Genomic DNA, 26,080 nt, shown 5'->3' with positions numbered 1-26,080 from the left:
AGTATGTATAGGCACTTAGTGCATACTACATATTCAATTTTTATATATTATATTTTTTTTGTTCATGAAAATGTTTTAATTTAAGGTGAGATATGTAGTTAATTAATGTATTGGTGGTAATTGCTTAGGATTATATAGTTTTTTTGTAGAAATTAAATAATGTTAAGGGTAATATAAGAAATGAAAATTACACCATGAGGGAAGTTATTTCAAGTTTTGCCTTTATATATAGTATAGATATAGATAATTAAAAATGAAATGGGTGGTTGGGATGAAAGTTTATCCTAAATAAAATAGTAAATATTTTAATAATATATAGGAATAGTAAACGAGTTTTTCGCATAGGAAGTTATTAATATCAAGTTTATAAAATGTACAGTGACATCTTGATCCTTAATTTTTGAAATGTACAGTGACATTAGTCCTTCTATCTTTATGTATTTACTAATATTAACGGAGTTGATCAACCGTGACCACATAAAAACAATCTTTGTTGGAATTTTGTATAACTCATCAACACAATATCATTTTCCCTTTATTTTTTCAATATTTTAAAACAAAACGGCTTCATTTTGTATTAGTTTTTTATTTTTAAAATTGCATGTCCTTCTTCACCACAAATATTGCAACATCCGTACCATGTTTTCACTTTTCCTTAAAATTTATAGAAAAAATGTATATACTGATAATTGGGAATTTTTATACTGTCATTATATTATTATTTGTCATTCATTTTCAATCATCATTAACTCTTACATATAAAGTAATAAAAATGAATGATTGATAATATAATGACTATATATAAATCTTTACATTGTCAGCACATAGATATTACACTCTAAAATCTATTATTATAACTCAACATATATCGATATTATTAATATTATCTTGATCATCAAACCAATTAAGATATTGATATAATAGTACAATAAATATTTCACTAATTAAAGCATATTAATAATAAAAGTTATATTTATTTATATAATAAATAAATATAATAAGTGGCTATATTATTTACTTGGGAAAATGGTAAAAATATATAATTGCAAGTAACCTGGTGGTAAGTGGTGATGCATTGCAGTCAGGGACATTTTGATTCGAAACTGACCATTTTAGTTCAATTTTGATAAGCTTGCATTGGTTTTCAACGATTCGTATGCATAGCTAGTCCAACTGACTACCCATATTAATCAACAAATAAATTTGTTGGTTTTTCGGTTGAATTGATCTGGATTAGTAACTATGAGATTTATAATTAAATCACTAATGACAAAGATTGCAGTTTATTAAAAGTCATAATCTCTATTTAATTAACTGCTGGTGGACATCATTAATATAAGAGTAAATATCTATTTTAGTCTCTCATATTTTTCGATTTTATCAATTTAGTCTTTAAAAAAAACCTAAAGTGGTTCCAAAAATTTCAAAATATAGGTCAAATTAATCATTTTTAGTATATTTTATAATACTTTATAAGAACTAAATTGATCCAAAAATGATTAATTTACCCAACATTTAAAAAATTTAAGAACTATTTTGATTTTTTTTAAGAACTAAATTGATCTAAAAAGATAAGAAATGAAAATGAGTAGTTACTTTTAATATAACAAAAAAAAAAAGAACACCACATGGCTTACCTGCCGTAAGGTTCACGGAATAATTTCCTCTATAAATTTGGTAGCCAGTTAGGGATTTTATCAACCAAACATTTCTTGCCTCTCCATACGAAGCACGAGTATTATAGTGATCCGACAATGGTCTTTAATTGGCACTATCAAAAGTAGTTAAGGTTTTTAATAAACTAAAGTTAGGTCAACATCCCATTAGGACATATTTGTCGATCATGACCATTGATTTAATAATGTAAGGTCCTGTTAAATCTCCAAAATGATTAAAAAATTCATAATTTTGATTCTTATAAGTGATACTTGTTGAAAGATATCAACTCATCTCGAAAGAGATTAATCTCTCGCCAAAAGATCAATGAATACTTTCAATATTACAAAAAGATATATATATTTCTCAATCCTATCTTATGGAATTCAAACTAATTATTATAACATATTTATCAGTAGTTCATTAAAAAACACTTTTAATACTTTTACTTTTTAAGGTGTAGTTTTTCAAGTTGAAAAAAATTTGTATGAAGACGCATGTAATATATTATATTTGAAGACAAGTATATTTAAATATTTTGATGTTATCATTTAAGATTAAATTTAATTAAAATTAAAATATTAATGTATTGTCAGGATCTTATTAGTTGTCTCTTCATGGTTGCGTCTCCACATAAGTCTTTCTCTTTAAACTTTTAGGGTTAGTTTGGGAGTTAGATTTTGAAGGGGAAGGGAGGGGAATGAAAGGCTTGAGAGCTATGAAACAAGTGTATTTTGTGGTTCTCAAGCCTTCCCTTTCCCTCCCCTCCAAAATCCAACTCCCAAACTAACCCTTAGGTTATATTGTTAAAGAGCGACAATGGTCGAGGCTTCCACGTATGGTGTCTTTCCTTTATTTCTCTTTTGCTTTTAATTTATTTATGAGTGAGTAGCTCTTAGGAGTGGGCTATGCCCTTGATACATTGTCATGAATAATTGATTGTTTCCATCTTCTTTTTTTGAGATTGCATGTTACTCATTCAGTTGACAGTAGACATTAGGATTGGAAACGAGTTGAATCAAAGTTCAACTCGATAAGAATTAGTTCATCTCGAAACTCGATTCGAGTTCGATATGAGTTATTTTTTTAGCTCGAGTTCGATATGAGTTATTTTTTTAGCTCGAGTTTGACTCGGTTAAAGTTCACAAACTATTCAGTTCAGTTCGAATGGTTCATTTGGACAACTCAAATAATTAATTAAAATTTAAAAATAGTGCAAAAAGTTATATATATATATATATCGAGTCAACTCGTGAACCTAACAAGTCGAACTATATCCAACTCAAGTTCAGATCGTTTATTTAATTAACGAGTTCAATTTCCAGCTTAAGTTCAGTTCATTTGGTTCATGAACCAAGTTTATCGAGCTAAATAACGAGTCGAGTTTCAAATAAATACCGAATTGATTCGATTCACTGCTAGTCCTAGTTAACATATTCATATAAAGTATTTGGGGGACAATACTTCAATCTTTTATGAATACTGGATATATTGGATTGCCATGAGACATAGTAATGGACATGGTTGAATACAATTATCATGATAGTAAATTTGAATTAAGTGAAAAACATATTATGTATCTTGGAAGAGAACATTATCTATCTCTCTATGATTCACCCTTAATAATGTCAAGCTTTGTTAATGATGCGGTCCGTTAAGATTCATCTATGTCATTGTGGTACCCACTATTGTAGGATCTTCCTTATGTGAATTATTTAGATTATCTAATCTAAACTTATTTGATCAAACAATATATTTTCTGTTTTTTTTTTATCTTTATATTCTCTTTCTACCAAACTATTTCATACATGTTAGAACTAATTGAATTGAGTTATTAAGTGGTATTTTAAATCCTTGTAGATTTGATGCTCATTATCACTTTAAGAGGAAACCTTACACTTGTATAATCCATGCATATTTTTTTTGTGTTCTTTGATATTGATGTGCCAAATATAATCTTAATTCTTAATTATGTTGTATTTAAGCACAATTAAATTACAATTTTGTTTTCTCTATGATCATCTAGAGGTTGTTAATCGAGTATATGTAAAGTACTAGCAATCATGAGACTTTTGCTACATGTGGCCCATAAATTGAAAGGACTTTTCCTATAAGGGAATATAAAAAGGGAAAGAATGAGATAATGGCGTAAATGGATACAAACCGTCACTCATTAAGAGACCAACAAGTTTGGGGAAGAACCATGATAAAAATTAAAGTATAAGTGGAATAGGAATCTACTTAGATAATTCTTTTATTTGAGAAAGAACTTTCTTAAAAAGTGTCTAATTATATTCATCTTCTCTCATACCAATCCCAAGTTCCTTATCCGTAAAGGTTAGTCAAGGCTAAGCTAGATAGACAATTTTAGGGAAATTTTTAGAAATATTTAAGAAGTTGTTTCTCAATGTGCTCTCCATTAAATAACTAACAAATGTCTACATATCTTAAATTTCTACCCACAAGGTGTTGATATAGTGATGTAAGACTTTATTGAATTCTCAAATAGAACAAAAAAGGTCAAAAGTTTAATATTGAGAATAATATTTATTGGAATATGCAATCACATAACTTGAAAATGATTAGTTCCTTACCTATAGGGTGAGATAATATCATTGGTTAAACCAAAAAATATATACCAAATTTCTTAATCAATCTAAAAAACTAGAGAATTATGAAATTGTTGGTTAAGTGAGGAATACAACGCTTTAATTCAAAATATATCTTATAAGCTAAAAGGTTTTGAGTAATTTTTCCATTTTGTGTTTAATATGAAATTACAGCTTTAATAAGATTGTAATTGATTTATGAACAAGTATTAATATCATGTGTGAGAAGTTGGTGAACATATCCATCACTTTTTTAATATACATCATGGATGATGTATTATTAAGGTACAATGTTTCTTATCCAAATCAATTTTGTGATACTCAATGGATAAAGATTCTGAAATCCCTATCATTTTAGGTAGCAAACTTTTTTATAGGTGCACTGACTGAAATATTATCTGAGAGTCGTTAATAGGGGTGAAGTAGGTACATATAAATTTCATAGTTTTAGGGGGGTTGCCGAGTTTCATAATTTTTTCTTCTCCCTAAACCAAACTCGTCACTCCTGTATAGATTTTAGGAAATATTAATTTTTTTTAAAGTCTCCATTGACCAATTTCATTATTTATCTATTAACAATGTAATACAAAAAACTCATTTATGCTACATATCATTCTCTTATGCCACATGTCACTTTCTCATTTCCTCATGCCACATGTCACTTTCTCATTCTCTCATGCCACATGTCACTTTCTCCTTACATTTTTTCTTTCATGTCACATCCTCCTCACATATTTTTCTTCCCACTTTTTATATATAATATATTTTATAATTAGTGATCGGTTCATGTCGCTACCCCACTAAAATTTAGTGTTTACAACATCTATGTTTTGTTATGTTAAAAAGTAATAGTCATTGAACATTAGATGAAATGGAAATCATTTTTCACATTCAAATTATTTCTTTACATTAATCTATCTACAAAATTTAATGTATATCATTAATCTAAGAATAATTGTACTTTTTCACCTCATCAAAGTTTTTTGACATTTTTCGCACTGAATTTTAATATTACAATTCAGATTATTTGAATTTTAATTTTTCTCTATTAACAACGTAATAAAAAAAAACTCTCTTATGTCACATGTCAATTTCTCCTCACATTTTTTCCTTCATGTCACATGTCACATCCTCCTCACATTCTTTCCTTCCTACTTTTTATATATTTTATATGTTAAATTGTACTTTTTCACCTCATCAAAGTTTTTTGACATTTTTCGCACTGAATTTTAATATTACAGTTCACATTCTTTGCATTTTAATTTTTCTCTATTAACAACATAATAAAAAAAACACATTTATGTCACATGTCAATTTCTCCTTACATTTTTTCCTTCATGTCACATGTCATCTCCTCCTCACATTTTTTCCTTCCTACTTTTTATATATTTTATATGTTAATAATAATTTAATACTAATTGTAGAAAATTCAAATTAAAAATTATCAATTTATTTTTCTTATGTGATTAAACATGCAAATACACAAGTAAGATTTATATTCTTAATAATATGAATGTATGAGTAATATGTGCGTTTTAACTATGCGAATACATGGGTAACATGTGTTTTCTTAGTAATGCGAATGTACGGGTAACATGTGTGTTTTTAGCCATGCGAATGCACGGGTCACATGTATTTAATTACTATCATTATATTATTTAATTAAAAGATAACAATGGTATATATATTCATGAAAAATATATGTATTTTAATTAGTAATATAACAAATCAATTATTAGACTCTTTTTATTATTTTGATTAAATTTATCCAAAAAAATATCTGTCGTATCCTAACTTAGTGTGTTTTTAATTTATGAGTTATTTTTATACAATGATTATTAGCTAAAACATAATCAAATCTATTAACAATATAATAAAAAAAACTCCCTCATGCCACATGTCACTTTCTCCTTCCCTCATGCCACATGTCACTTTCTCATTCCCTCATGCCACATATCACTTTAAGCTAAAAAATAAATCTTTATGATTTTATATGATACTTATAAACGTAATCACAAGAAATATGATGTAAAAATAACTCTTTATATTTATAATTTTATATAGAGAATATAGAGGTGAGATATTATCCAATACAATTTGAATTTTATTTATTAAGTTATTTAAGAATCAAATATTTTCTATAATCACATTTCAACAAATAAATGCTTATACGAACGCATTTATAATTGTTAATATTCTACATATACGCTCAAAAATCAATGTTAATATTGCATCTATATGAATGAGAAATATAATGTTTCAATACATGATTTATTGATATTATAAAATATGTGTATATTATATTTGCATTATGCATAAACAAAGAAGCGACCCGTGCAAATGCATGGGTACACTGCTAGTTTCATTTATATATGAATATATTATACAAATATGTAATGTTGTAGAACTTCTTGCACGGGTACACTGCTAGTTTCATTTATATATGAATATATTATACAAATATGTAATGTTGTAGAACTTCTTGCACGGGTACACTGCTAGTTTCATTTATATATGAATATATTATACAAATATGTAATGTTGTAGAACTTCTTACCAGAGCAGTTTCCATTGTGAGTTTCTATTCTTCTTCATTATATATCCATTAAGAATATGTTCATCTCTTCTTAATCTGTGATAATTTTTAATAGTAAAAATTTATTTGAAGTGTCTATTAGAAAAGAATGAAGTAGCCACAAATAAATTTTGTTGTTTGATAAGAATATGAGAAATAAGAACCCATGTCAAGTGTTAAATGTATTTGTATTATGTATGCTTACAAAGACATTATACTTCATACTTCATACTTCATACTTCAGTAAGTTGAGAATTTGACACGTGAAAGATGAAAATCACCAATGTTAATGGAGGTTTTTAAAAAATTAATATTTCCTAAAATCTACACTGCTAGTGACGAGTTTGGTGTAGGTAGAAGAAAAAAATATAAAACTTGAAAACTCAGCCCTATAAATCGTCACCTCAATTGACAATTTCCAAAAAACTAAACTAGAAAATTAATTAAAATGGTGTACCAAAACTACAACATGTCACTGAAGATGCACCTATAAAGTAAATTTGCCCATTTAGGTAGAGCTTTTTTTAAACAGGGCATGTGCCACCATCGATGACAATCCCTGTATGTCATGTTCATGCCCACAGAATATCTGTCTAAATTGTGATGAATATGGACATGCTCGTTTTTAAATATGACATGAAATATCATGTTTTGTCCACCCTAAACATGGATAAAGTGGGTTTGCGGGCCGTCGTAAACAAAACTAACAAATATATATACAAATTTATACACACTTTATATAAAATAAACAATATATATTTTAAATACAAATATATTTATTGTAATAAACAATCATATAAATGGAATAATAGTTAATACCAAAAATACAAAAGGAACCATATATATAAAATATATTAATACAAAATATACAGTGTACATAATTTACTTACAAAATACAAAAGAAATAGTACATTGGCATATATCTATACTATATATATATTTGTACTTCTATATACTTGGAAAACATGTTGTAACTATCACAATGATATAATTTTTGTTTTCCTATTTTGCTCTAAATACTTTTTAATTTCTACAAAAAAAACTCTATAATTATATGTAACCACCACCAACATATTAAATATTCTCTCGCCTTAATTTGACAATTAAAATATGATAAAAATATGTAATATGAAATGCATCCAATAAAATTACAATATAAAGTATATTCAATAAAAAATTTATTATGATTTACAAAAATAAATATATAAAACTTAAATACTTGACACTAGAAAGTAAACGGTAGACACGAAACGTGTGTCACCATAATAATATAATATAAAAAAATATAATTACATATACATGATAAAAAATGATAATATTTTCTTACATTTGATATACAAATGCATATATAACACATGAAACAAATTTTCTCACATTTAATAAATACATATACTTTTATATATTTGATGTTCAATACTTTATCTAATAATGTCCGCGAACTGCCCGTTTTGCACGTTAGAAATATATGAGAAGGAATAAGACATGTTGGATAAAGATTTTAGGAAAAAACGACACATTTTTTTATGTTTTGCGAGCATGGGGGCATGACCCATAAACTTTGCCCACCAATGATAATGAGTAGGTTGAATTTAATATTACTAATTCTATTAAATAATATGGATCTTGCTCAGTTCGAATTGTCCATTTGGACAACTCAAATAATTAATTAAATTTTGAAAAATAAGATTATATATATATAATAAGAATAAATATAAAAAATAATTAATAGACCATAATAAACATAAAAATTAGTTTATATATATATCGAGTCAACTTATGAACTTAACAAGTCGAACTATATTCAACTCAAGTTTGACTCATTTATTTAACGAGCTCATCATTTTTAGCTCAAGTTTAGCTGATTTATTTCATAAACCAAATTTATTGAACTAAATAACAAATTGAATTTCAAACGAGTACCGAGTTGATTCAGTTCGTTGTTTTGGTACATTAACAAGAGAAAGAATTAATAGTGGAAATTAATAAACACTTGTGTGGTATATGTTGCATCTGTGCTAAACCCTAAACCTCTTACAACTCCTTCTTCCACCGTGAGTCCTTATCCGCTTCCAATCTCCGTCGCCTTTATATTGTTTTACGGTACCCTTTCCTATTGTAAGTGTTCCTTTCATTTCGTTATAAATAACCATATTTATAATTGTTGATGAAGGATCAATATTGTAACTGTTTAAACTCTGTTCCCTCTTGTCATATGTTTTAGCTTGTTTAGGTGAATTGAAGTTTTTGGTTTGTTTCAAAAGTAGTACCACTTTTGTTTCGGTGAATGTAAGTTTTGTCTTTTGTTTTGGTGAACGAGTTATAGATTTGTTGTTGAGTTCTCATTTATTGTTTTGTGACTTGTGAGATCCAAGTGAAAAGAACATTATTTTATGTCAAGAGGATTGTTGGTTCTTAGTTCCAGTAATTAGAAAGGAGAATTTGAATTACTCTGTTGATCTTACAATATGTCAGTTATGTATTTGTTGTTATAGTAATTATCTGTGTCAATTTACATGTTTAGTCCCCCATCCCGCAAAAAATAATGATTTGAAAAATACCGTAGTTACATGGTTCGCGATACCAGTTCCTGTTTGCGGAACCCGGGTCCATTGGATACGTCACTTTTTGCATTACTATTACAAAGACTTATGTTATATGGAGCCTGTTATGTGGCATGCAGTATGCCAAACCCAGTTCGTAGACTATATGAGAGAAGCATGTAACTATGCTGAATACCCAGTTTAAATGTTTAATACATTCAGCGAAATAAGCATGGATTATTGTGCTCTCTGTCTCTCTGAACTATGAACACAATATATGCTGGGTTCTCCTTGTAACATTGTACCTTGAATGTTCTTCAATGAGGTTCTGTTTTGGTCTAATTTTTTTATAAATAATTGTATAGGTTAATGGAGGTTCCTTTGGTAAATGATGATACAAATATTGATAATGAAACTGAAGATTTGAATGAGGAGATGTCACCATCTGAATCAGAAGATGAAGTGAAATTATCTGAACCATCCGAAAATGCAATCAATAACAGAGATGCTCTATTGGATAAACTTGGAGACATAAGTTGGCCAGAGAATGTGGATTGGATACACAAACTCTCCATTGATATTGATCAAGAGCAAGAAGTAGATGTCAACGATGACTTGGCACGGGAGCTTGCTTTTTACACACAGGCATTGGAGGGAGCTAGGCAGGCATTTGAGAAACTTCAGTCAACGCCTTTGAGACCTCCAGATTGTCATGCAGAAATGGTGAAGACAGATTACCACATGGTTACGGTTAAAGGTCACATATTAGCTGAGAAGAAGAAGGTGGAAGAGGTAGACGACAGAAGAAAGGTCAAGGAGTCCCAGAGATTGGCCAAAGAGAACCAGGCCCAGAAATTGAAAGAAAGGGCAGATGAGAAAAAGGAGGATATCGAATCTGTTAAGAATTGGAGGAAGCAAAGGCAACAGAGCAGGTTTGCTGACAGCAACGATGATGCAGATACGGGTTTGGACTTAGAGGATGGAAAAGTATTTGAGAGGTCAAAGAAGAAAAGGCCCGGAGTGTCTCCGGATGATCGGTCTGGAGGGAAGGCAAAACAAACTGGTGGAAAAGGAAAGTTTCAAAAGAAAAAGGATTCCAAATTTGGTTTTGGAGGCAAGAAGGGAATGAAGAAGCAGAATTCATCTGACACCACTAGTGATTTTGGTGGATTCAAAAAGGGTGTTTTCACTGGAAATAAGAAGAGAAAAAGGTAATTTACATCTTCGATTTGTTTTCTGATGAAAGTGTGTCATCATGGGGTGTGCCATTCATTGTATTTTCATATACTGTTTTAGTTCAAGTTTCCTGGAATTAGTTATTGTAACTTGATTAGCTTTTTCGGCAATTATAAACTTCTTTATATATCTACTGATTCTACTCCAATATTTGATGCTTTGTTCATTTATCTGTTACTTTATGCTGGCCATTGCCGAAAAAGTACTTGTTGGCTAATTTGTAGCTTAAATTAGTTCAAGAGCTCGGAAAATATAAATAAAGGGAAAGGAATTCTTCATCATAAAATCTTAGAGCCAAGGAATTCTTCTAGTGTCTATTTGGACAGAGTCACATAGGACTTCAGTCGGTAAGGAAAGGGAATACATAGTTTCCCTTTATCTTTGAAACCCCTCCAAAATCAATTCTTAAACATAAGCAAACCACTTTTATATTACTCTTTTGTTAGAGTAAATTCAAAAATCAAATCAAATTTGAGTAAGAATCAATATGGTGGTGTTATCATAGTAGTTTGCTAAACTAATACCACCTCTTTTGCTTAAGGTTAAGTCGAATCTCATTTATTTTGTCATTGAACTGTTTTTGTTAGCTCATATCTTTATCTAAAAAAAGGAAGACAGAGAAATTGGTGAGGTATATATTCAACTTATATAATTTTTCTTCACTTTTTTGTGAGCCAACCCTTCTCAGCCTGTATCAAAAGTCAACCAACCTGATTTGATTCATCTTGACCATTCTACTAGTTATAGTTCAGTTAAAGTTGTTTGGATTCATAGGCTAACCCAAATTAATGAACACTATTAAAGACAACCGAGGGGTATTTGGACAAAGGTCAGAGACTTCTAGTTTTGTTTCCTTGTCTTATATAATGTAAAATCCCTACGAATATTTGAAGTCAAATGAATGAAAAATTCATCTGACACCACTAGTGATTTTGGTGGATTCAAAAAGGGTGTTTTCACTGGAAATAAGAAGAGAAAAAGGTAATTTACATCTTCGATTTGTTTTCTGATGAAAGTGTGTCATCATGGGGTGTGCCATTCATTGTATTTTCATATACTGTTTTAGTTCAAGTTTCCTGGAATTAGTTATTGTAACTTGATTAGCTTTTTCGGCAATTATAAACTTCTTTATATATCTACTGATTCTACTCCAATATTTGATGCTTTGTTCATTTATCTGTTACTTTATGCTGGCCATTGCCGAAAAAGTACTTGTTGGCTAATTTGTAGCTTAAATTAGTTCAAGAGCTCGGAAAATATAAATAAAGGGAAAGGAATTCTTCATCATAAAATCTTAGAGCCAAGGAATTCTTCTAGTGTCTATTTGGACAGAGTCACATAGGACTTCAGTCGGTAAGGAAAGGGAATACATAGTTTCCCTTTATCTTTGAAACCCCTCCAAAATCAATTCTTAAACATAAGCAAACCACTTTTATATTACTCTTTTGTTAGAGTAAATTCAAAAATCAAATCAAATTTGAGTAAGAATCAATATGGTGGTGTTATCATAGTAGTTTGCTAAACTAATACCACCTCTTTTGCTTAAGGTTAAGTCGAATCTCATTTATTTTGTCATTGAACTGTTTTTGTTAGCTCATATCTTTATCTAAAAAAAGGAAGACAGAGAAATTGGTGAGGTATATATTCAACTTATATAATTTTTCTTCACTTTTTTGTGAGCCAACCCTTCTCAGCCTGTATCAAAAGTCAACCAACCTGATTTGATTCATCTTGACCATTCTACTAGTTATAGTTCAGTTAAAGTTGTTTGGATTCATAGGCTAACCCAAATTAATGAACACTATTAAAGACAACCGAGGGGTATTTGGACAAAGGTCAGAGACTTCTAGTTTTGTTTCCTTGTCTTATATAATGTAAAATCCCTACGAATATTTGAAGTCAAATGAATGAAAAGTTAGTGAAGATAATAGATTACTGGATTGAAAAAAAAAAAAAAATCAGATACTGGCAATGCTACAGATAGATTAATTCATTACACAACACACAAAGCATGTGAAAGTGTAAGTACAAAATAGACCCCAGTGACATCAAGAAAACAAATCTTTTTTCCTTTATTTTAATTTTTAAAGACACTGACATTATGTTCTGTCCAATAATTTTTGCCTATGCATTATATTATTATACTCCTTTTGGTATGGTATAAAGTCCATAGAGAACAAGAAATTATACTGCAAGTGCCTTTTGGGTTTCTGTTGTTAATCAAATGTCATTTGTTCAGCTTCATGTCTAATGGATTCAAACAATGGTGAAGATAAGTAACGCTCTCCAAAACTGGGAAATACCACCTGCATAACAATATGAGCAAATAAATAACTTGCTTCAGCATACACATTCAAACAATACCTATATAAATTATCAGATAATTGTTTTTATATATAATTAAGAGTATCCTCTCATTCTATAGGTAATAAATTAATTTATTTCAAAGTATGTAACTGTTCTCTCAATAAACATTGCTCACAAAAATGGAATATTTGACCTTGGCTTAGTTCGATACTTGTGGATCTAGTGGGTCCTACACCACTAGATCAACGACTCATTGGTATTATCACATAGAGGAAGAGTAAAATATCAGGTTTGTATCAAAGGAAGATCAATAATAATAATCACTCCAAAATGACATGTTATATATCATCAACAGAACATGATAACATCATGGTGCATGAATAGAGTAACAACTGACACTCACAACAATGAGCTTTCCTGCATTTTCTGGTCTCTTCCCCAATTTTATTGCAGCTGCTGCAGCAGCTCCTGATGAAATCCCCATCTGTAATATTATAATCAGTGCGAAGAAGAATAATATGAAGAGAACTATATAAATAGCACTGTAAAACAAATAAGAAGAACTGCGCCATACCAACAAACCTTCTTTCAAGGCAAGCAATTTAGCAGTTTCTATAGCTTCTTCACTTGATACCTGCAGTTTACAAACCATGTCAGGCTTAAAAGAATACCTTGTACTAATTGCTAGCAGAGTAAACATTATGCATATGTTGAATATCTTGTAATCATTGAGGACCCATGTGAATCTTAGGCCATAATAGAGAAGTTTAAATAAGCTTAAAATTAAGGAAGTTGTGATTCTTTTTAAATGATTAAGAAAATATGACTTGATTTTTGAAACACAAGTAGACCTGCATATAATCTAAATATGTCAAGGTTTATTCCAGTACATTAGCTGCAATATATTGGTGTTGAGAGTTACCTGAATAACTTCATCAAGGAGATTAACATCAAGTACGTTGGGAATGATACCATTACCAATCCCTTGGATTAGGTGGCTACCTTTGATATGCATGCAAATGTACAAAACAGTCAGTTACACAGTCTCATTTTTAGAACAATTATTTTTAAGAATTTATGTTTTAACAATTTTAACTAATAACAACATTTAGTAGCTAGATTCAGAGCAAGGTCAATCAATAAGAGAAGCTAGTCCAGCTTTGATTCCAAATCCACAATTTAACAGGATTTGTCCAATTAGAAAAAGAAAACTTGCATATGTCTAATTGTGTTCCCTGAATTTCAAGTGTTGTTTGGAAGCAACAAAATCAAAGAACTAAACATTTTTCAGATCAACCATAATAAAAGGCACACAAAGCAACACACTTTTATGAGACAACAAATGTGGAAAACACCAGTTTACCCTTTATTTTCTAATTTTTTTAGCCATATTCACTATAATTGTTATTACTTTTCAAGTTTTAAGTACTTGTTATTACTTTTGGATGACCCTTTTAAAGATTACTATTTAAAAAATTATGGGTTGATGGTAAAATCACCTGGCTGCCCTCCACTCAAGACTGCACTTTCAGCTGGTTCTACACCATATATCTAGATTAAAGAGTAAAAGAAACATATAGTTAGCATGATTATCAAGAAAACATAACTCCCTCACTTCTCTTTTCCAGCTTTGAAATGAAAGAAGGCATGGTATAGAAATAGACCTTGATCTCCTGATTTCTCTCCTTGAGGAACCTCCCAGCACCTGTTATTGTACCACCAGTTCCAATCCCTGCCACTAAAGCACCAACTTTCCCTCCTGTGTCCCTCCAAATCTCAGGTCCAGTTGTCTCATAATGAACCTATAAGGATGTCAATGGTCAATGACAAAAAATAGGCTCGAATATAAAAAAAATCCTCTTGACATATATCCTACACTTTCGATCAAGGTTGCGTTTGACAGCATTGATAGAACAGTTACACTTCTTTGGGCGGAACCAAAATGTTCTACTTAATAGTCTGTGTATTTGTATGGAAGTGAAGAATACCTTTGGATTAGCAAGATTATCGATCTGGCGAAGCATAATACTTCCGGGCGTCTTGGTTATTATCTCCTCGGCCTTCTGCAGAACTGCAATAGTTCCTTTGTCAGGGTCTGTGAGATGCACCTCAGCTCCAAAGGCTCAAAGTACAATTATTCGCTCAAGACTCGCAGAAGCTGGCATAGCCACTATAACTTTGTAACCTTTCAATGCTGCTATGAATGCCAATCCAATGCCAGTGTTACCACTTGTAGCCTCAACAAGAACACTCTTTTCAGCCATTATTCAGAAACATCAAACTTATTTAGATCATACATTCAACAATACTTGCAATTCTGAATAAAACATGCACATTAGTTCTGATGGATGGTTTATAGACTAATAAATAGTCCATTAAGCCAAGTTGAAGAGGAAATAATGAAATGGAATTTGAATAATGTTCAAATAAAACCAAGTTGTAGAAGTGCATAGCTACAATAATACATACCCAAGGCTACACTAAGAATCACTAGATATGTAGCTTTAGTATTACTAACCTCTCCAGATGTAATGAGACCTTTATCCTCTGCATCTTTAATCATACTCAATGCTGTCCTGAGTTCGAACAAGAAGATTTTCATTGCAAATTCAAAGATGAAAATCCTAAAATTGTATTTTTCCAAACAACATTTTGTAAAAGGTAAAGCTATATTCTTGTCCCTCCATATAGCACTAGTTTTCAACTTAATGCTTACATGTAAAAAATCAATTCAATCCCTATATGTGTTATTTTGGATTTGATCCTTTTCATTTAATATTGGTGTAACACTTGGAGTTAAGATATAGGGACACCCATGAAAATGATTGTTCCATATAAGAACCAAAGTGAAAATGATTTCCACACATAGACCAGATAAGTATTATTGGTCCCTATATGTGATGTTCCTTTTCAATTTGGTCCTATACTTTAACATCATCAACAAACAATGTTATGAGTTATGACAACAACAAACTATAATGACCAATAAATGTACATATTGGGACTGGATTAATATTTTACACATAGGGAACAAGTCACCAAAAGTATATTTTAACCTTTGTAAAATAAATGAATTTCATGCCTATCTTTGACACTGGAGCAGGGTTGCATGGACTCTAACTTAGCAGCAATACGAGCTACACATCCTTCCACAATGTTGTTGAGATATACCATTGGAGTATTACCTATTAACTACACAAGGAAAATATAAGAAGATAGTTATTCAACTTTTTTAAACATACAAGCATGGTAGAAGGTAGAAGGTAGAAGGTTGAAGAAAATAGTTATCAAGATAAAGTATATTACTTCAGTGACATCTTTTTTGATTGCACACTTTGGCTCCATGTCACTTAATCTAGAAGGCCTGTAAGCCAAGCAAAAGTGCTAAAGGAAATGGTTGAGAATATGAATGAACATTTATGCAGACCATATAAAAATATACATCACTAATAAGAAGTCTGCAGAATAAGAATGATTAAGTGTGCCTGATTGGTTCCCTATATACACAGTTTATAAACAATCCAATCAAATTCATTCAAAAAACCAAACTTTTTTGGTTTATTTCCTCTTAAGGTTAAAAGGGAAGCTAACCAAGGTTCATCAAACATAAGAAACCACCAAAACAGTTATTATTCAATTAGCCAATCATGTCAGAAAGAGAAAAAGTTCCAACAATTGAGCATACATAAACAAATACTAAAGCAGAACACACAGTAATATTGGGAAACTAGAATTACCAAGTACCCAAACAACCAAACCCAAAGTGTTGGAGTAGAGTGAAATAAGTTGTCCATTATAGTATACTATCTTCATTGGAATGAGAGGATCATGGGTTGTTTCAGATAAGGATTATCTAAGCAGATAATAAGTGGCTATAAAAAACCTCATAGGAGTGGTAGGAGGTATTTTTCTGTAACTATATAACTTTGAGTAACGTTTGAAGTAGAGAAAAGATATCAAACATCCTTGGAGTTTTCCTCATATTTCATGAGCAGGAGGATCACATTTATTATACTTGAAAATTGATCCATGTTTTGTCTTGAATCATAGAACTTAGTTATCATGAGAACAAGACAGAAAACGAATCACTGAAATATTGGGACCATCGATGAGAAACAGGTTATTGTATTGGTTGGTTAACAAAGGAAATGGCTAGACAAAATAGCATATCACAATGTGCTTGTCCCACATTGGGTAGTTACAAAGGATGATACTAAGTTTGTAGTTATATATTATTAACAAGTATGGAGAAACATTACGATGTAATAGAGTCTCATGCTTATTGCCTTTGTTGCACTTCGTGGTCTCGTTCTGTAGAAGAGTTTATGTTTTTTAATTTACCAAGTTATTATAACTTAAAGTAAATCAAGTGTATTACACTTTATGAAATTATAATATCATGTATGGTTTTTTTAATGTTTTCGTTGTTATGTATTTATTGGCCAAAAAGTTATTAGTTAATGTAAAATCCATTATTATATGAAGTGAGAGAAGTTGTCCATTATGGTATGTTATCTTCAATTCTTCATTGGATTGTATACTTATCTATATTTAAAACCACGACCTCCCTTGGGATTTGCATTGTATGAATTGTGACTATAATGACATCATAAACATCAAGATACAAGTGCAATGATAAACTGCATGAAAGTCATTCTAATTTTTAAAACTAGAGGATGGCAGATATAATTAAGTTAAACAGAAGGGAAATCAAATTAAGGAAAAAACAGTACATATGAATTGCGACAGAAAATATTTTCCTCTTCATTTTGTATATTTAAGGCATGTTGGCCATGTTTAGTAGGAATAACTATACTGAAGTTACTTTAAAGTCATTAACAAGAGCCTCAAATTATCATTACCATACTAGCAAACCTTCTTTCAAGGGCAAGCAGAAACCTTAACATGTTTCAAGACTCCGAGATGTTATTCCATGTGTTTCCGTCATTGCATGATGTGTATATATATTCACACAACGCATGCCAAGGACTTGATAGCTTCCAAGTGCCAAGACAAGGGGAAAAAAAGCATTATCAAGATTCAGGCATGATTACCAGACTTAAACATGAAGCATGTATAACAATCAAGAGTTGCATTTAGGTTCAGTCGCAGTTAAAATGAGACAGTAATACTATTTTCTTAACTCAAGATCATCTCACTTGAAGCTTGTAAGATACTCTGAGTAAACTATTCAAGCACAATTTCTATATCAAGGAGTCTACACTTTTGGATTGATTTTATCTAATATGTTTTCATTTGCAGCCACATTTCTTAAAATTATCCATGACATTTTTTGTTTTTGTTTTTTATGGTCTTTGATCTTAGTCGACTACATTTAGTAGGATAAAAGCTTGGTTATTATTATTAATCTTTGATCTTGGCTAAAAGGCACCATCATCATGTGTGTCATGACTAATTTAGTTTTTTTTTGTTTCCCACATGCATCTTTGCACACTGGAGGCAATCATATCCGAGTCGAGAACATCCACAGGTACGTGAGACTAACTTTCCTAGCTGATATTTTTTCCATCTAAAAGACTCGAATCTGACACTTTACTTAAAGGGAATCAAATATGTACCACTTGAATCAACGCTCGTTGATATGACGTCTAATAAGATGTGTGTGTGGTAATTGGCTGAGTTACTTTCGATGATGCTGATTCTTAAAATTGTTTAGCTCCTTTTATGTTGTCATTTTGTGGGAATCTGTCAAACTTGTTTAGGCCCTTCTACACTTTGCTAGTGGTTCAACTATTTATTCAGTGAGTTTTTTGGAACAAACAACTACACCACACTATTTTAATATTATTAAATGATACTTATTTATTATATTTCTTTCTCTCTCTTCTAATAACTCCATGTGATAAAAAGAGGTGGAGACACAATAGGACGACCTCACCTGCCACATATTCTCTTCATTGTATCAAGAAAAGAGAAAAAAGAAAAAAGAAAGACTCATGTGGAGATGAAATCATCTGGAGATAACTAATAAAATTCTGACAACATATTAATATTTTAATTAATTTAATTTAATTTTAAATGATAATATAAAAAATTATAAAATATACTTATCTTTAAATGTGACATGTTATATACGTTTTGATTAAGTTTTTCTCTCAAGAAAACATTTCAGACCCAAAAGATAGGAGTGTTTGCCTAAGGTCTCCCAAATGGGATAGCCTAACTCATAATTTGTACCCAATTATGCATCCAAAATTGATAATTTAGTTTCATTATATATGAACTGAAGACCCCTTCAATTTTGATTCCGATGTGATCTTTTAGTTCCATTTATAAACGCATTAAGGTGGTGATTCTGTGCTTAAACAAGTTAGTATGTTATATGGGAATGCTATTGGACAATGATTCCTCAAAGGAATCATATCCTCTTATATTCAGTGTGTTTCACACATAAAAAAATAGAGTATGAAGCACAACCCACATATATATTTCATGTGTAGTGGTAGCAAATGGATGCGACAAGTTTTGAATATAACGAATCAACCATGTATTATTATTATTAATAATTGTGGGGATGTGGTTGCTTATAAAGTTTGAAGCTGAGGCCACATACGTTGGTTATGAAGTTTGAAAATCAGAATAAATAGTCCCACATCGTTAGTGTTAAAATAGATGAGGAAGCAGGAAGATATAAAAGGAAAAGGAAGTGTTACAAAAAAACTTACATACCTGGACGGGGTCAATGGGTGATCAAGAAGGCTCATGGCCTAGGTGGATGGCTTCCATTGCACTCTGGAATGTGCATCTGCCTAACATCTCCCTTGTGGAGACTGTACGTCATAATTTCTGGCAGTGGGGGCTGTGTTCGCGCGCTCCCTCCAATGTTATTTCCAATGTTTTTTGTTTTAGTGTCTAATTCCATTTCTGTTCACTGAAATTAAATCTTATTTTTGTATGTTTATCTGGATTTTTAATCTACATGTTTACCGGTTATTGTTCACATTCACGATATGAAATAGGTTTGCTCCTGCAGTTAGAGAAATGAGTTTTAAGGTTATATCTGCGAGTTCAATTTTGGAGGAAAATGAAAGAAAGGAGAGTCATGAAATACATTACGAGACAAATCAAATATTATTTTTCCTTTCTTTGCCTCCAAAATTCAACTCTCAAACTAACCCCAAGAATTGTAAACAATGGTGACTATGGTGGTGATGAAGATTGGAGAGGAACTGAGGATGTGAGAGTGATGAAGGAGTGTAGAACAAAAATGAGACATTTGTAGAACATCTGTTAAGATATATCATTGGCAAAATAGAGCTTGATTAAGAAATAAAAGGACCAAATCACTATTTAAATCTGGTTAAAGCTCATAATTTATTTCATCCTTTAAAACAGTAAGAGTTTGATTGAATCTAGAACATATGAAAAGCCAAACTAGGATTTGTGTAGCGAAGAAACTAACATGGGTTCTTGGCAATAGTGACTATCAAATAACTCAGTGGATTCAAATACTACAAATGTGCTGCCTTATTTAGATTACAAGCATATTTTTTCTAGGAAATAATGGAAAAGGAATATGCAAGCGAAACACAAATTGCTACTTGAAATGCTGCAATTGCTCCAACCTCAGATTTAACAACCAAGAGAAAAAGTAACAGATTGAGATGGTTTGGGAAGACACCAATAAATGTTAGTCATGTAAATGGAATATGGTAAATATACTAATGTAGTAATCTTGGTGATGGTGATGGTAATGTTCTGGTGAAGAATGAACAGGTTGAGAATAATTGTGATGAAATAGATAACGAGGTGCCAAAGTGGTTGCGGTTATGTAATGGCCACAAAAATGGTGATAGTGCTATTAGTATACAAGGTTTGGTAGAGGAGACAATGATGTTGTGTTTCTGTCCATTGTTTAAGGAAGTGTTGGATAAAGAACAGGAAGGGTCAGTTGAAGGGTTAGAAGTGAGAAACCAATGCCTTTATGCTGTGGGGAATTGAGAGAGGGGATGATTTTGGAGTTGTTGCAGGGTCAGATCAAGGCTATATTGGAGGACCTAAAGTCTGGCTGAGGATGACTCAGGTTTTATTCTGCCCAAAAAGTTATAGCTTGTGGTTCCTTAAACACAAATATTGCAATGAATTGAGGGATGGAGTAGTAGAATAGTTCTAGCATTTTTCTCTTGTTCTGTAGCAGACATGGAAGTTAATTATACGTTTATACTATATATTTAGTTGCATGATGGGTGTTTTGTTACTTCAAGATGAATTATGTTTCTTCGACATCAAAACAGGAATATCATACAAAAATCTAGGATTAAATAGGTTGTTGAAAACTTAATACCAAACTAGCATCACATTTTGAGGGGCATTTTAAGGTATGCGCCATCTAACCATTCACTATTTAGATTATGGCAATCAGCAGAGGAAATTTGGTCTTTGTTTCCTCAAATACTTTGTTCTACAATTAGAGCACCAGTAACATCGGTCTTCACAATTAAAGAATCTGTCTGAGAAACATAAACCAATTGTTATTGCAATGAAAAGCCCACATAAAACGTACTATACAGTTTTGGCGTTGTGGCATACTGGCATACACTGTTTAAATGTTATTTATAAGATGTCAAACTTTTATTTGTAAAGTTTAGCTATCATGCTAAAAAACTCGAGGATGATTTATTTTTCCCCTGAACTAGTGACAAACATGAAGCACCTATGCAAATGAAAGACATTTTCCATCCACAATCCTGCATAACGTTTTGTCCCCCACACAGCCTTCAAGGCTTCAACATGACAAAATAAACAAGCTCAGATTTTAGAGTATTCTGCAATTTAAAGCTATGAATATGACTAACCTTGTCAACAATCCATTAATATAATAATAACAGATTACCATCTCTTATACAAGCCTGTACCTAGGAATGACAATGAGTATCCAGACTCGTCGGTAGCCGTAAAAAATACTCACGGTGGATTTGGTTTGGGTTCATATTTTTGGATCTACAGATAAATGAGACCCAAAATTTCAAGAACCATTGTTGGATGGATCTGAGTCCACACAATAAACCTCAGACCTACTATTTCTTCCTAAATATATATCTCAAATATATATCTCATATACACGGTTATATTATTGATTCATAAATATGATTGATAAGTTCTTAAACTAATGTTACATTATTATGTTGATTAAACAATTTTTATTAAAACAAATTACATCATAAAATGTTGAAATTGTCAATTTAAAATATGTTTAAAATTAAATTAAATTTTGTAATTTTTTAATTGTTGATTATCTAAATAACATAAAATTATAAAAAACGAATACACAATTACATAAATTAATTGCAACTATTTTTTAAAGTTTTTAAATTTGTAGATACCAACAAACCCAGTGTGTAGACCTCTGGGTAGCAAACCAAGCGGTCCAAAAATGAAGCACAGATATGGGGAATGAACTCCCCAGATCCAACCACCCATTGTCATCCCTAGCAGCACTCCCTTGTTTCTAAAGATATGGATAACCAGATCCAAAGTGTGATGTCTTTCAACTTATTTGGGTTTTATATAATTTTGAGAAAAAAACACTGCCAACATATTACTCAAATATGTGCATAGAAGACCGTTAAGGAATACATGGTCCAACACATAAAATTCATTGTTTCATTACCAGTTCATGCATAGAAGACCTTTAACAGTGTGCAACTTGTTACTCTTCAAAAAGTTAATATGATAATTTTCAAGCGAAGTCAGAGTTCATTATCAGATTCAGTAAAATTTTGAAAGCAGGTGAAAGTGTTATACTGAACAATCAAAACTGAAAGGGCTAGTACTCAATCTCAAGTTATAATTGAACAATAAATTATAGAAGAATCCACATTTAAAGCCAAAAATGTCAATTCTAGAGAGCTATCCAAAATTAAAATAGCCATCAGAAACTGCCAACAGCAAAATAACCTTAACATTAGAACAGAATAAATATATGAAGACTCATTTCTTCTTTCCCGCCTTAGCAGCATCAGCTGCCTTGGTCTGCAAAGGAAACCAATGTTACAGTTATTATTTGCTTAAAAGAGAGTGTGACGAAATAAACAATCCTCAGCAATAGAAGGTGATCATATTACCTTCTTAACTCCACGGATCTTCTTAGCTCTGTTCTTTCTCTCCTTCAATTGCTTCCTGGACTTTTCTATCTTGGTATCAAGTCCATTCTGCCATAAGAGGACTACACCTTAGTTTTCACACACAAAACAGAGCACTGATGTCTTATATGAGAAACAACTAAAAGTAATGACAAAAACTGTTCCAATTTTCAAAGATTATACAGAACAAAAGCATACATTACAAGAAAAAAATATGGGCAGTTTCAGCTACTAAATTCACAAGCAATAGTGGCAATATTATTTTTTGTTAGTATAGATATGGTACGTAAGGCTCCTTAGCTACAGGGATGTAGCAAAATATACCCATGCTTTTTTAGAATATACAGAAGTGTCATTCATCATATGGTATACACAATGAAAATTTAAAAGAACAACGGTCCCAAAAATACTCTGATCTAATCAAAAAATTAGATAAGGACAACAGTCACCCTCAGAAAACTAACACTATGTAGTACAGCAATAAATTTATTTACCTTGAAAAACTTTGATGTAAAGGCTAATAAGTAATAACATCAGACATAAAAAATCTTAACCAATACAAAATGCCCCAACTAAGCCCCATGCTCTAGGAACATCGAAATTAAAACTTGAAAATGTAATAGCAAAATAAGAGAATCGACAACAAAAGAAACACAATATTTCACAACAAGATATCCAATAAAAAAGGATTTTAAAGGCACAAATTGTTAATACAAAACATAGATGAAGAGATTGAGAAAACTTACCCTGATAAGCCTGTACTTAGGCTCATACTTCTTAGCATTTTCAACAGAGTCATAAATCAAACCAAAACCAGTGGATTTACCACCACCAAAGTGAGTTCTGAACTTGAACACAAACACAGAGTTGGGGTCCTTCACGTCATAGATTCTAGCCAATTTCTCCTTCAGTTCAGCCTATTTTTTCAAACATAAAACAACATCAAATAATGCAATTCTAAACTTTCAAACAATAACTGCTTAAAAATCTAACTTTCAACCAATAACTGCATAAATATCTAACTTTTAACCTAAAATGAAAGAATTATCAACTAAAAAAACTCCGAACACTCACTGATTCAATACCAACAAATGAAAAACAAAACGCAAAAAAACCAACCTTGGACACATTAGCCCTCCCTGGATGAAGAACATCAATAATCTGCAATACACAACAAAAAAGGTTAAAAATCAGAAAACTCATTGACCATTATTTAAGATCAGAAAGGGTAAAATGGGAACAAGGAGAGACTCACGAATTGCTTCCTTGATAGGAGCCTATTGGTCATGAATTTTCGGGTTCGGATGGTAACGGCCTTTTCCGCCATGATGTGCTGCGCCGCCGTGTATGGTATTCAAAAACCGGTAATGGCAGAGAAGAAGTTCAGCTTCAACACCACACAGCAGCAGAAAGTGAAATGAGAAGAAACCCAAACCCTAGTTTTAATATGAAACCCAAACCCTACTCTGCTGCATCATGTGCGATATCGGTGTGGCCCATTTTGTGAGCCCATTTATAGAGCTTGATATTGTTTTGTAGCCCAAATTCTACCCGCTGTTTATATTTTTTATTACTATATGCACATATATTGTCAATCCAGAGTTTTTTATATGATTTATCATTCATTTATATTATTTTTATCTATATCTATATCTATACTACTAATAAAGAGAAAACACAAAATAACCATTCATCATGGTGTAATTTGTGTTTTCCTATTCTGCCCTCAATATCTTTTTATTTATAGCAAAAAACCATATAATATTATTTTCTTATTTTATCCTTATTATCTTCTTATTTTAAAAGTGTATTTAAAAAATTGAATATTAGACCAATTGAATAAATTCAACCGTAAATTTAACGCAAAAAATTATATTTGAATTTATAAAATACAAACTATACATTACAAACGATAGGAAATCGGGTTGACATGCACGACAGTGCGTGTTTATATGTATGTCAATATCTATATCTATATATTATATTATATCTATACTATATATAAAGCCAAAACTTGAAATAACTTCCCTCATGGTGTAATTTTTATTTCCTATATTGCCCTTAACATTATTTAATTTTTACAAAAAAAACTATATAATCCTAAACCAATACATTTATTGACCACATATCTCACCTTAAATTAAACATTATCATAATCACACAAAAAAATAAAGTACACCGAATACAACAAATACATTTTAATTCAAAAAATGAAATATATAAAAATTAAATGTGTAGTATCACATAATATTCGCCGGCAGACACGAAGTGTCTGTACACACTAGTTATATATAAAGCCAAAACATGGTGTAACCACCACCATGGCATAATTTATATATTCCTATTTTGCCCTTCAAAATTTTAATTTAAAAAAACCATATAATTCTATATTACCACCTCAAATATATTAACTATAAGTTGCATATTTATACTACTTAATAAATGAAAAACCTAACCTAACTTTAATGAAGTTATTTTTGGTTTTCCTATTTCATATTTTATAACTTCTAATTTTATTGTATAAGTTATACTTTCATCTTTATATATACTTATACTACTAAACATTTATTTCATATTTTATAACTTCTAATTTTATTTTATAACTTCTAATTTCATCTTTATAACTTCTAATTTCATCTTTATATATTCTTATATTAATAAACATTTATTTCATATCGATTATAACTTTCTAATTTTATTTTATAACTTCTAATTTCATCTTTATATATACTTATACCAATAAACATTTATTTCATATTTTATAACTTCTAATTTCATTTTATAACTTCTAATTTTATCTTTACTAGCGTGTTGACATGCGCTACCATGTTTGTCAACCCGCTTTCCTATTATTTGTAATGTGTATTCTACATATAAAGTTGTATTATATATTGTAATTTGCAGTTGAATATATATTTGTTTGAGGTAATTGTTTGATCTTAAAGAAATGATACATATACAATTGTGTTCATCAAGAATAGAGTATTGATATCTTCACTTAATTTTATTTTCTAGCGTGTTAACAGGCATTGTCGGGTCTGTCAACCCAATTTC

General features: G+C 30.8%; 2 protein-coding genes and 1 pseudogene across 3 annotated transcripts; 1 reads left to right on the top strand and 2 right to left on the bottom strand.

The window, feature by feature from the left end:
- Nucleotides 8,809–10,782, top strand: LOC109345426 (probable rRNA-processing protein EBP2 homolog). Of its 2 annotated transcripts, none has more exons than XM_019584413.1 (2): nt 8,809–8,891; nt 9,746–10,782. In XM_019584413.1, exon 2 carries the CDS (start codon nt 9,750–9,752, stop codon nt 10,593–10,595), a length of 846 nt encoding a protein of 281 aa, XP_019439958.1. In that variant the 5' UTR covers nt 8,809–8,891; nt 9,746–9,749; the 3' UTR covers nt 10,596–10,782. The 2 variants fall into 2 exon arrangements, with proteins under 2 accessions (XP_019439958.1, XP_019439959.1); XM_019584414.1 differs by lacking the exon at nt 8,809–8,891 and adding an exon at nt 8,937–8,955.
- Nucleotides 12,543–16,672, bottom strand: LOC109345425 (annotated as a pseudogene).
- LOC109345424 (40S ribosomal protein S24-1) lies at nt 22,663–24,506 on the bottom strand. The gene is made up of 5 exons (XM_019584411.1): nt 24,282–24,506; nt 24,146–24,187; nt 23,773–23,943; nt 23,009–23,095; nt 22,663–22,916 (listed from the first exon to the last, which is right to left on the bottom strand). Exons 1-5 carry the CDS (start codon nt 24,351–24,353, stop codon nt 22,875–22,877), a joined length of 414 nt encoding a protein of 137 aa, XP_019439956.1. The 5' UTR covers nt 24,354–24,506; the 3' UTR covers nt 22,663–22,874.

Source organism: Lupinus angustifolius, chromosome LG04 (assembly GCF_001865875.1).
Source record: "Lupinus angustifolius cultivar Tanjil chromosome LG04, LupAngTanjil_v1.0, whole genome shotgun sequence".
In the NCBI taxonomy this organism is placed as follows: domain Eukaryota; kingdom Viridiplantae; phylum Streptophyta; class Magnoliopsida; order Fabales; family Fabaceae; genus Lupinus; species Lupinus angustifolius.
The sequence above is the reverse complement of the archived record's forward strand: the minus strand, read 5'-3'. Positions and strand labels throughout refer to the sequence as shown.